At 39.6% G+C, this 13,706-nt stretch overlaps 1 protein-coding gene across 1 annotated transcript in view; it reads right to left on the reverse strand.

The window, feature by feature from the left end:
• Positions 1–376: 376 nt before the first annotated feature.
• htr2cl1 (5-hydroxytryptamine (serotonin) receptor 2C, G protein-coupled-like 1) overlaps positions 377–13,706 on the reverse strand; it is a 377,534-nt gene continuing 364,204 nt past the window's right edge. The window contains exons 6-9 of the mRNA XM_037976347.1: positions 7,276–7,439; positions 7,045–7,192; positions 5,139–5,374; positions 377–3,081 (exon numbers count right to left, since the gene is read on the reverse strand). Coding sequence (XP_037832275.1) covers positions 2,512–3,081; positions 5,139–5,374; positions 7,045–7,192; positions 7,276–7,439 — 1,118 coding nt within the window. The 3' untranslated portion in view covers positions 377–2,511. The remainder of the gene's footprint in view (positions 3,082–5,138; positions 5,375–7,044; positions 7,193–7,275; positions 7,440–13,706) is intronic.

Here is a 13,706-nt window from a genome sequence, read left to right on the forward strand (position 1 = left end):
CTGCACATCTAGATATTATTTTTATTGCTTATGAAAAAAACTTCCACCCTCATTGTTCTAACAAAAATGCTGAAAAGCGCATGAGAACATTCACATTATTGGAATAAAAATACAAAAAAGATTCCCCCAAAACTCACTTTTTTCAATAGTGTTTACAGTTTTCTCTCGGTTATTTTTCATTTCGGCACACAAAGAAAGTTTGAAGGTGAAGGGAACAGAATAAAATGAGACTGAAGCAGGAAAAAAAGGGAAAAATGTCTCCATTGTTGTTTTGGTTTCTAGAGCACAAAATGATACTGGGCATGCATGAAATAGGCTGTTACATTATCGTTTCTAATAAGCTCTTTACCTCAAGTCCACTTGAGCACACCAAAAATGAAATTCTCCAACTTGGAATGCATTTTTAAAAATCTGAAAATTTTCTCCCTAAAAGTTATGTCTGTCTGTGGACAGGATGTTCAAACAGAAGAAAAACTCAGTTAAAAAAAGTCTGGAGCATTGTGCACAGGGCCTGAAAAGTAGATATTTTTTAATAAACTTTATTTTGATCACTGAAATTTAAATCATATGTCATCTTCTGTCAGCCAGATGTCTTAGCTGACGGAGACACAGTATATACGAGTTAGTCTGCCTGAAAAAACATTGATGAATGGTAGAAAACATCAGAATGACATGTTTGAAGAACCATTGGCCTGCCATAATTTGACAGTTTTAGCTTTTTGATATTCTGTGTTTTATCTAAGAGCTGGAATTTTAAAAGTGTTTGGTCGCTCTGATTAGACATACATGAGAGTCTGATGAAGATTCTGTCCAGCAAAATACAACTCAGCTAAATCTTACATTTTAAAAACTATCATCAGAGCATTCATGTAACACTGTTTTGACTATCTAAAAATCTGTTGAAACTTTTGATTCCACCAAAATGGAAAATATACAAACACATTAGTGTTCCCGTTTTTCTTCATTGACTTTCCCCATTCATCTAAAGCTAATTTTAGCCTGCAGCATGACAGAAAACCCTGCAGCTGAGGGATTTTTAATATAAAACAGCTGGAATTTCATGTTTGGGGAAAATGTGAATATTCTTATATGAAACCAAAAAACATATAGATATATGTTAAACAGCTATTTTCCCTTGTAATTTATATGTGTGTGTCTGTGTTGGAATGTCTTCTGCTCAGCCAGAGTGTACAATGCCCTTGTATTTTGTTGTTTTTTAAATAAACTGCACAATAACTTAATTTAGGTGTATGATCAGCTAACATATCGATTTCATGGAACAAAAAAGGCGGGTATTGTCACTTCATTTTTGTGCATTGCTTGTACTAATTAACTTGGTAAATTCTCATGCTTTAGCTCATAGAAAAAACAGACTGGTTTCCACAAAGGTAGATCTTCCAAATTAAGTTTAACTCTGTTCTCTAATGTTTAATTATCAACACTGATTGCGAACTGAAGAAATACATGACAGATAAGAAGGACTTGAGTTAAAAATAAACATTATATGCCTTTCTTTTAAATAAAGACAATCTGCAAAATAGTTGTGCACTGTCAAAAAAATTTAGTTACATTTGAAATTTTCTTGGTGGATTTGAGTAGAAACATTTGGAAGTTGCGAGTTTGATGCTCTCTTAAGTGGTTGTACTGACCAACAGAAGCAAGAATTTGACAGCTGTGTGGGGTGAGAAGCTGTGCTAATTGTTTATTATTATTATTTTAGCTCTTTGCATTCTTCAGGGCCAACCCAGGACTTATGTGACCACTAGATGGCACTGTGGGTCCACCAGAGGGCTGTGGTGGTTGGACGTTCCTTCATCTCTCTCCTCTCAGGGAAACTTTCACTGCAGCCTTGAGAAAGTTTCTTCTTTTTTTGAAGAAATATCCTATTTCTGTCAGCTAAATGGTTTGAAAAGAAGTTCACTCAGACAGATTTCATGACTGCTGCCGTCAAGCTTGACTGGCACACAAGTGCGTTTAGGTCACTTCTGAGCTCCGGTTGCATTTCGACTTTCAGGGAGGGCTTGAAGTTGTAGTTTGACACTGTTGGCGTCACGGTTGGTGCTCAACTCTGTGACCTGCATCAAAGGGACTCCATGGAGGGGCGCTTGACTTCATACCAGTTTAACAAAGTGTAAGCACTTCACTGGCTATTTCACTCAGTCTATACCTCAGTTTCCACGTTTCATGACTGATGAACTCATCTACATACAGCTCAAAGCTTGAGCAATGCTTCCCTTTTTAATTAATGCTATAAAAACCAACACTTTTGGCTAAATAAAAAAAAAACACATTGAAAAAGTTTGTTTTCTCATCTGTTTCTCATCTGTTTATTTTCCATCCATGTAGCTAAAAGTAGTGCACGCCTGAGTAGAGATGAGGCTCTTCATCAAGACTAATCCTCTCACTGTAAGAGTCCCCAGTGCAAAGGGGCTGGTGGTCTACAAACACCAGACCATCAAAGTGCTGCTCAGCCAGGCTAAAAAGAACACAAAACAAAGAGAAAGCATGCAGTCACACGCTGCTTGTGTGTTCTCTGGAGGGAGGGTAGCTGATGAGCGATATCTCCTGCTCCAGGTCTGTTTCTGGCTCCATTTCTGAAAATGCGCCGTCATTGTGGAATTCGGACAGACTCTGTGACACTAATCCGATTTGCGTCCCGTCATCTGTCGTGTCCTCTGGGTCCACAGTCAGCCTCCCGTTATCTCCCCTGCCGCCGTTCCGACAGTTACTGTTGCGATCTACCCCTGCTTTTCCGTGACTGCTTGTTAGAAGAGGAGTAACGGCATGTGATGGACACTGTGACGGGCCAGGCAGGGTTTTGCAACCCTGTCCAGGTGCGTTGGGCCCAACGCTGTACTGGCACCTGATGTAGTTTGAGAACGCTCTCCTGTAGGTCTTATTAAAGAGGGTGTAGACTAAAGGGTTGACTCCAGAGGAGATGTAACCCACCCACACAAAGACATTGAGGAGGTCATGAAGCAGCGACTCGTTGCAGGAACCACGACAGAGAACAAAAGTGACGTTGGTGATGAAGAATGGACACCACATGATGAGGAAGAGGAAGAAGACAATTCCAAGGACCTAAAGAAAAAATAAATAAAACAAAGAAGAAAAAGTTCAAAAGACAAAAAAGGGAGAGTCAAAAGCAAATAGAGAAACTTAAATAAAATCTGTCATATGGTTCATGAGATATTTTGCCAACAGGCAAACAAGGTTGACCGAAAAAGTTATAACTAAGGTTTTAAATAAAGATTACACTCAAAAAGTTGCACTTGGTGTATGTGCTGTGAATAGAACTCAGTTACTTCTACACCAAATTTTAGAACAATTTTTGTAAAACTGACAGAATTATAGTCATTTTTGTGTTTACTATACTAAATTGCCTGTGTCAACCATCTTAAATTTGGTTACCTCCAAATGCTGTAGATGTACATCCCATGATTATTTCCTGAGAGCTTAATGAAAATCTGCCCAGCAGCTCATGAGATATTCTGTAATCAGACAAACAGCATTGAATCCAAATAGTGTTGTGTAAAATTTTAAACATGTTATGTGAAATCTGTTAAACCTCAGAATATGTGTTTTGGATCAGTCTCTGCTATTTCTAAATCAAATTTTAGATAAATTTATGTAAAACTGACTGAGCAATTTTTTTTGTTTTTTGGGGTTATTTAAGGTAAGCTGGCTGTGGTAGCCTTTTAAATTGGGTTAACTCCAAAAGTTATTCAGTTGTTGATGTTCATCAAACAATTACTTTATATAATAATAATAATAATAATAATAATAATAATAATAATAATAATAATAATAATAATAATAATAATAATAATAATAATAATAATAATCCATCTACTGGTTCATGAGATTTTTGGCGAACAGAGACACACACACATGCACCCCCCATGCACGCACACACTGGCAAAAATATTCTCACTCCTCTTTTAGGGGCAGATGGAAAAAAATCACTGTTAGAAAAAGAAGGGATATGCCATCAACCAAGACGTATGTGAATTTCATTGAAGCACTGCTGAATTCTCTGGCAGCACTCCAAACTTTCTGACATTCCTCAAAGTCTCTGCTTGGATTTGATAACAGGAGACATAAGCTGCTCTAAATATGTTGGAGTAGACATTTGAAATTTGCTGCAAGGAAACATCTGCGTCAGAAAAACTCACCTATCCTTGTGCTCACAAAGAGATTATTCAAATATATTCAGCAGCAGAGAACCTAAAAAAAACTAAAAAAAAATGAATCCAGAACTTTAGGACTTGTTGTTTCTAAAAGTTACTCTTTTGGACATTTTATCAGCTTGCTGCACTATAGCAGACGTGCAAATTGAAGGCAGTTTCTTCTTCATTCTTTCATAAAGTTTTTGTTTTATTTTGTTGTTTGGTTAGAATTAGGCACACTTGGTTAGGATTAAGAAATCCACATTTTTTGCTGGTGACTAGTTGGTAACAAAATTGCAATAAAGTTGAAAAAAAATGTTTTTGGTGTATTTGTGACCACACCTCCATTTGTCAACTAGTGAGATACAACTTTTTGTGACCTATTAAACCAAACTGTTACTAACTGGAAACAAAAAAAGAGAGTAACTTGTGATCAAATTTAAACATGATCAGGGCACTATGTAAGATAACTGTGACAAAAAAGTATGTCAACTTTTCTCGGCTGGCCTGGGAACGCCTTGGGATTCCCTGGAGGAGCTGGCCCAAGTGGCTGGGGAGAGGGAAGTCTGGGTCTCCCTGCTTAGGCTGCTGCCCCCGCGACCCGACCTCGGATAAGAGGAAGAAGATGGATGGATGGATGGATGAAAAAAGTATGTTTTTTCAAGGAATGTTGTGGAACTGTCACAATTTATTTAGAATTATGTATGTATAATTCTGAATGTGTCATATATAACAATACAGTGTGATTCAATGTAAAAATGTACATAATTTCTTGCAATTGAATTTGTCCACCCCGTCTCTCACACAGTGACTGCTGGAGATAGGCAGCAGCTCTCCGTGACCCGGAATGCAGAAACGGGTAAAGAGGATGGATGGATGGATGATTTTTGTTTTATGTCTGTTTTACACATATCTTGTGTCTGAAATGATCAACTAACGCTCTGGCCTCACTTCAGTTTTTATTCTCACCTTTGAGGCCCGCCTCTCATTCTTTATGGCCTGCATCATCCCCCGTCTCCCGTGGCAACCCGAGGCATCACTCCGCCCTGGCCCAGCAGCTGGAGAACTGAGCTGTGACGCTGCCTCAGAGCTGGGAATGATGCTGATGCTGTCTGAGGTTGAAGCGCTGAGTAGAATGCTGGGCTCTGCACCTTTCACGCAGCTCAGTATATTTCGCCTACTCTGGAGGGGTGGGGGCTTTAACTCTGCATGAAAGAAATAAAAAGAGATAATTTGAAATGATGATTATGATATAATGTCATAAACAAGATAAAACTGAAATAAAGCACTAAATTGTTACGGAAAATGTATATATTATTCAGAAAACATTGTTTGTACTTTTGCAAAGTACAAATTTAAAGATAACAATCTGACTAAGCTAAGAAAATTGCTGTCAATATAGAAATCCGAGATAAGATGTACATTCTCTGTTCAAAATGGCTGTTGATATTTTGTGGAAAGGCATAGAAGACATCAAGCATCCATCCATCCATCCATCTTCTACTACTTATCGGTAGTCGGGTTGCAGAGGCAACAGGGCCAGGAGAGAAACCCATACATAACCTTTCTCCAGCAACACTCTCCAGCTCCTCCTGGGGGATCCCAATGTATTCTTAGGCCAGAGAGGATACATAATCCATTCAGCAAATTCTGGGTCTGCCCCCAGGTTTCTTCCCAGTGGGACATGCCCAAAAACCTCCAAAGGGAGGCATTCAGGAGGCATCCTAGATGCTTGACATACCTCAGCTGGCTCCTTTCCATGTGAAGGACCAGTGGCTCTACTCCAGGGGTCAGCAATCTTTCTGATGATGAGTGCCATCTATAATTTCCTCAGAAGTTAGTGTGCCATATCAACCATTGCATTAACAATAAATTTATTAATGCTGCATATGAACAGTTGCACACTATATAAAACTTTTTTTTTTCATTTTCCCATTTTTTGTTATTTGGCAGGATTAAAACAATTTAAAGGGAATGGGACTTGCAGTGTTTTGTTTTGATTATACTTGTTATGTTTGTTAAGCTGCTGCACCAGCTGAGTCTACCAGATGATATTAGAAACAAGATTTTTGCACACAGCATATTTTTGATGCTAAGTTACAGTAAAAACATTTTTATAATTGAAAGACAAAATAAATTATGCATCAAAAAACACCAAGCAATCAGTCTTTTTTTGTGTCTTTTTTTAATCTATTTCTAGTAATACGATTATGAACAAAAGAAAAAGAGATAAGTGCTTTATCTAGACTAGTCTGTTAATGTTTTTCTTAAACTGCCATGTTTTTGTCTGTGTCTAAATTTAACAGAAACATTGAAATACCCATGCTGGACCACTAGGTGACTAGAACATCCTCATTAACAGCAAATAAATACAGAGAAAGAACATTCTTAGCTTGGCTAGAATTTACCCTATACTTGATTTGTTTTTTCAATAGTTTGTAACCTTTTCTCAGTTATTGCCGATTTCAGCACACAACTAAAGTCTGATGGAGACAGGATCAGGATAGTGCAAGAGACCCAGAAAAAGAATGGTAAAAACCTCCAGTTTTCTTTGTTTTTAGACCACATGCACAAATCAGGATGTGACATAATTTCTAAAAAATTCTTTCTGCTGTCGACACAACAAAGTTTTTTTTTTCTTAATCTTGAAAAGATTTCTCAAGAAAAACCCAGTTTGTGGAAGGTGCAAATGCAGCAGAAGATAACAGTCTTTAAAAAAAATTGGGTGTAGTGTGGACAGGACCTAAAATACCAAGGTGAGTCAGCATTAGTAAAAATATAAAATTATAACTAACTTTGGTTTTTACACTTCATTTTGAGTGTAAATGCATTTGTGAAAAATATTTCAGCTGCTGCAGTCTTGCATAGAGTTTACCTTGTGAGTCTGGATGTGCGATTGTATTGATCTGAGGAAGATGTAATGCTGGAGGTTCCAGTGTGATTGTGATTGCTGGTGTGCTCAAACGCTGCTGGGAAGAAGTCTTAGCTTCATACAGGAAGACTGTGGCCTGCCTCTGGAGCACCTGCAAACAAAATGAGGGGAAAGGAAAGTAAGTAAAGGTAAGAATGGTCTTTCAGCAGAAGAAACTGGCTCACTAAACCCTACCTGTATGGTGAGGCAGTATGTCACGACCATGATGACCAGTGGGATGAAAAAGGCCACAAAGGAACCAATCAGCATAAAGCGCTCCTCGTTGAGGGCACAGCTGCCATTGACAAAAACCTTGTCCTCATTGTGGAGGCCAATCACTGGAATGGGCATCGATACGCCTATAGAGGAAGAAACATGAAGGAATAAAAGCTTTTTTTAAAAAATTCAAATCATTTAATTGAAGCGGTTTTCTGTTTATTTCCCACTTGAAGTTATGTTTATATGTTCACTCTGACAACTTCCTACATACACTGTGTTCCAAATTATGCAAAAAGTGTTTAGGAGTGACAAGGTAATACTTTTTTGGTTTGTCAGCTAAACTCATTGATGGTGATGTGTGTCAGGGCTCCTTATATCATTGAAAGCAATTGCAGACACCTGTGCTAATTAGTTTGGCAGGTGTGTCCAATTAAAGGCAAGACTACTTAAGAAGGCTGTCCCACATTATTAAGCAGCCTACATTTTCAGCCAAAATGGGAAAGAAAAAGGATGTGTCGGCTGCTGAGAAGCAACAAATTGTGGAGTGTTTAGGTCAAGGCATGACTACAAACAACATTGCCAAGACACTTCATCGTGATCATCGCGCAATCAAGAAGTATGTAGCTGATTCACAGCACACACGTGTGCGTGCTGATAAGGGAAAAATGCGGACTCTTTCCAACAGGCAATTATGTCAGGGTAAAAGAGCAAATGCAAAAATGCCTTGTCATAGCAGCAGACAAGTTTTTGAAGCTGCTGGTGCCTCCAACATCCCCCACACAACAAGATGCAGGGTCCTTCAGAGGCTTGCAGTTGTGCGTAGGCCATCCTGTCGACCTCCTCTATCCACTGCACACAAGCTGAAACAGCTCCAGTGGGCCAAACAATACATGAAGACTGACTTCAAAACTGTTTTGTTCACTGATGAGTGCCATGCAACACTCGATGGTCCAGATGGATGGAGTGGAGGATGGCTGGTTGATGGACACCCCGTGCGAACAAGGCTACGGCGCCAACAAGGAGGAGGTGGAGTAATGTTTTGGGCTCAAACAGCACTTCCTGCCATGGTTCAAGAAGAAGAACTGTGCATTCTGCAGCAAGATCATTTTCATGCATGATAATGCACCGTCTCATGCTGCAAAGAACACATCTGCATCTCTGGCTGCTATGAGCATAAAAGAGGACAATTACATTATGACTGGAAAATTACAATGACTGCCATTCATATAAGTAATTTTGGAAAAGCTGAGAAAATATTATTTGCATAATAATTTGTGTAGATATTTTTCTAGTAGCAATTAACATCTTTTACCTAGCATCAGACTGAAGTTGTTAAGCTCCATTTTTGTCTTCTTGTCTTTTGTTTCTCAAAGCAACTTGTGAATTAAAAGTGACTCAAATAGTCATTTTGTTAAAATCATCAGTATTAGTGACTGTCAAACAAAGTCGCTGAGCAGCTGAATAGGGGGAATCCTCGTTGACGCGCCAGCTGATCAAAACTTAAATCCACGCTGCAGTTGAGATGTTTTATTTTTATGCAGAACATATAACAAAAATCTGTGTCTAAAGGCAGCATTAAAAACGGATCCGCCGGTTTAAACAGTGATCAAAGACAAAAACGTACAAGCTTAAAGCGGTCAGCAAAAAGTAGACTTCCCCCATCACCCACTCTCTAAAAAGCACCAGGTGAGCAACAGGTGATCTATAATCACTACCAACACCACGTGATCTGAAGCTACACCTATCCACAACAATCAGTTTTAAAAGGTTTGAAGAATTCAATCAATCAAACTTTATTTATATTGTACCTTCCAACAATGCCCTGCATTGACCAAAGTGCTTTACAAGATAAAACAAATAAGAACCAAAAGCCCTTTTAAAAAATTAAATCTTAAGTTTGGCTTTGGACAGAATGAGATCAGGGATGGAACGCAACTCATAGGGAAGAGTATTTCAGGCTGTTCGGCCTGCAACAGAAAAGGACCGGTCCCCCCATTGTTTGCATCTTGAGTGAAGCACCTCCAACAGATATTGACCAGCAGACTGTAAAGCTCTGCTGGGCTGGTGGATTATTAAGCTTTAAGTTACAGTTAAGCTTCACTCCTGAGGGAGGCTGGAAACATCCCCGGGAATGGACAACATCCTCAGTGGGGGCAGGAGAGACTACGCAATGGGTTGTGCTGCCTCCTGGGCACCTGTGGCTGCTGCTCCTTCCGTGTCTTCAGTTGCAGCAGCACCTTCCGTTTCTCCTGTGGCTGCTGCCGGGAGCTCAGGACTGTCTCCTGAGCTCCCGGTCTCCCGGCGACGGGGTCGCCGAAAGAGCAAGGTTCAAGCAGAATGCAAGGTTCTCCCGTCGCCCAAGCTGGTGGAGGAAAAGGAGAGGGCAACTCAGTTCTGGGGAACCTGCTTGGCCTTTAAACCTCCAACACAGCATAAGAGTGTCCCCAGAGCGACTCCACAGATTCCTGAGCATCTTCCGGTGTTTTCAGCTCCGCCGCGGACGAGGTCTTCAGCTCTGCCGTCGGCGAGGTCTCCAGCTCCGGCGAACTCTCTGGTGGATCAGCCGAACGCCACCCCAGCCTCTCCGGTGGATCGGCCAAACGCCACCACAGCCTCTCCAGTGGATCGGCCGGACACCACCACAGCCTCTCCGGTGGATCAGCCAGACGCCACCACAGCCTTTGCCGCTGTGTCCCTCGAGTCGCTCTCTAAGCAACCTGCAGCACCTTCAGTCTCGTTTTCCAGGGCCGCCTGCAGCACCCTCAGTCTCGTCTCCAGAGCCGCCTCTTGTGCCGATCTCAGTCCCACAGTCGGCGCCCGGGTCATCCCCCTGAACTCTTGCTCTGCAGCGGACGGTGCCCAGGCTGTCCGCTAGAACTCTAGTCCCGTTACCAGGGTTTATTTATTTATTTATTTATTATTTATGTTATCATTCCGCTTTTGTTTAGCTTTTGCTGCCACGTTAGCTTTTGTTTTATATATTTTCTTTATTTAAATAATTTAGTTTATTTTAAATGAGTCTGCACTCTGGATTTGCCTTTGTCTCCACTACACCTGACACCTAGATTTTTTACCACCTGATTGAAGTGGGAGGCCTAGGCTGGGAGTCTTCATGTTACATGAATTACTAGAAGATCAAATGAAATCCATTCAGGTTTGTCATTATTTAAGTGGAGAAAATTTTGAGACAGTCAATGCTTAATCAGACCCAACAGGATTTTGCGATGTTGCGATCGCAACTATTAACGCAAAACCAAGCAAACCCGCAAAATCACAACCTTTTGCAACTTTGCCCAAAACACTGCAACTTTCCCACAACTTTAACCCAACATTTATTGTTTCTAAAGTGATTTGCCACCATTTCTGCGGTATAGTGTCTTATTTGTGGGTTTGTGTAGTGTGGAATACAAAAAAAACCCAAATAACTCACGAAGAAGACACATGACGTGACATCCTGTTAACATCAGAATGCCGGGAGAATGCAGGAGGAGCGACATAAGCGAAAATGTGCGCTAATGCTTCACATTTGCCCACAATGATTTCAGCAAAGGACCGCGCAAAACAGTTTCCTACCCAGCTGCAGGAGAGTGGGTGGAAGCTGTTTTGCACGTCCTGCAGTGTAATCATCAAACATAAACGCAAGTCATCCTTTGACAAACACTTTGTGTCTGCAAAACATGTGAGGAGAGCTGCAGACGAGGAACAATCCAGAACTGGTCATGAATGTCAGTTTATAAGCTAGGGTTAGGGTTAGTTCTCAAGTTCTCAAATAAAGCACCTTTTGATAATGTCAATGTTTGTTGGTAATTCTCTTACAAAACTAGTAAGTATTTTTGGTTTATATATTTAAAATGATAGTTTTTGTTATTGATTTTAGTAAAAAAAAAAAAAATTGCAACTTTTAGGAAAATGCCCCGCGAAATCAGGCATTTTAGCCCGCAACAATCACAAAAAATGCCCGTGAAATCCTGGAGGGATTGCTTAATGTCATTTAACCCTCTCAAGGCAGGCGTTGCAGATTTGCAACAGCGAATTGCATATACCTAATTACTCCACATTCATATTTTATGAGCCTTATTTTACTCAGATGATAATTTCCCCAAATATCTGATTTTTCCTGTTACTAAAACTTATTTTGAGCCTGAGAGGGTTAAGCAGCTGACAATGGAGTTTAGACTGAGTGAGGAATTGGGAGAAACTGGCAGATAGATTTGCAGATCATCTACATACAGATAAAAAGACAAAAATATTCACTTACATATTAGCAAGATAATTCTGTAATATTTAAAAAATAGTGAAACATTACAGGGCAAAACCATGAATGCAGTGTTATATATATATATATATATATATATATATATATATATATATAACATTTTGAAGCAAAGCTGAAATATTGCAGTTTATTTATTGACTATCATACAGCCCTTGGAATCCTTTTATCCAGTCTGCCATGCAATTTCAAACAAACAAACAAACAAAAAAAATCAAAATTTAGAGAGAAAAACAACAACTAATGGCATTTCTGTGATAAAATTGACAGCAATGCATACTGTATCACTAGCTGCCGCCGCTACTATTTGCACATGCAAACAACCATGGTATTCTATGTAGATAAGTGGGTATTTATTGTGAAACTGATTGATAAATTGAATATTTATAAAAATAGTGTTAACATAAATAGCTTTGAAAATTATGAGCTTGGATATATATATTTATTTTAATGGCAGCAATCCAGTTTTTTCTTAGTCCCATTTAGACTAGCCATTAGCTCATCAATCCAGTCAGACAAATGTCCTTCTTTAAACTAAGGTTGTTCAAAGAGTCATCTACAACAGGTGAAATATTATTTTTCATAACCTTTGTAACAGTCATTTTACTGCTTGGTTCCTAGAGTCGAGTGGGTGTCACCACAAGGGGGTGCCTATTGCTTTTTCTTTTGTTGTGGTTTTGTACCGAGTAGTGTTTTTGAAGAAGAGAAGAAGAAGATCAGTTTTGTTACTTTTTCTCATGTATGAGAGGATAAAACAAGCTCAGTGCTGTGGAGAGCTGGTTTCACATGAACGAAGTGAAATAAAGTGAAAGTGTGGAATACTTCAACCGTGTGTTCAGCTGTTTTGGTTTAGAGTGGCTAACCACCACTGCTAACTCCTTCTCCAATTGCTCACAACACCATCACACCTTTCCACACAACCCATCTGGAATAAGCTATATTATAGCTAAAGTTGTAAACAAGGCTTCATTTTAAAATTTACAACAGCAAGACTTTTTTTCCTTCTAAGACATTTTTGTGATGTAGTCTTAAAATAAAGCTGCAACAAAATCATCTTGTACATAATCCTTAAGTCAAATTAGATAATTTTATTACTTGAAGAGAAAGCCAGTTTCTGTGAACATGGCCAGTAATTTTTAAATAACATTAAAAAATGACGGGTGGAACAGCAGGGTAGTGGTTACAGCTGTTGCCTCCCAGCAAGAAGGTTGCAGAATTTCACGGCCTGGGGCCTTTCTGGGTGGAGTTTGCATGTTCTCACTGTACACATGTAGGTTTACTCTGGATACTCTGGTTTCCTCCCACAGACTAAAAACATGTATGTTAGGTTACTCTTAAAATTGTCCCTAGGTGTGAGTGAGAGTGTGAATGGTTGTTTGTCTCTATGTGGCCCTGTGATGGACTTGTGACCTGTCCAGGGTGTACCCTGCCTCTTGCACAGTGACTGCTGGGGGTAAGCACCAGCTCCCTGCAACCTCGAATGGAGAAGCAGGTGAAGGAAATGGATGGATGGATGGATGGATGGATGGATTAAAACATGGTAAAGAAACTGCAATATTATCTACTCAAAGCTAACCTGGAACCCATTTGTTGGTTTGGGCTGTGAAGTTTGTATTGTCATGATAATTAAATTAAATAACCAAAATACATTCTTCAAGGAATGAGGGCTACATCTGTAATAAATGAATATGCTGGTCATGTTCTAAAAAACTATTAGTGTGTAATGAAGCCTCTATTGCTTTTGTCCGGAGGGCTCGCTCTTGTGCTGCCATGACTAATGTGTGTGTGTGTATATGTGTGTGCATATATATAACGTTGTTATCCCAGAATAGTAAAGTGGCTGTATTCTTTTAGCAAAATGAAAAAGAAAAAGCTGATTAAAAAAATAAATTACAAAAAAATGAGATGTTTGTCCTACTGAGCTACAGTTTTCAAGAAGCATTCTTTGAATGTGTGAGGATCTGGGGTTGGCTCCGCCTTCTGGGCAGTGCCACTAATCATTCCTCCACAGGTGTTCCAGTTTCCACTGATGAGATCAGCTGGTACTTAAGCAGCAGGCTGGGATCAGATCTTCGCTGGAGCATCAAACCTTCTGGGTTAGATTCTCCGCCACAGTGTCTAACCTAACTGATGC

This window comes from Kryptolebias marmoratus, linkage group LG7 (assembly GCF_001649575.2).
Source record: "Kryptolebias marmoratus isolate JLee-2015 linkage group LG7, ASM164957v2, whole genome shotgun sequence".
Lineage (NCBI taxonomy): Eukaryota > Metazoa > Chordata > Actinopteri > Cyprinodontiformes > Rivulidae > Kryptolebias > Kryptolebias marmoratus.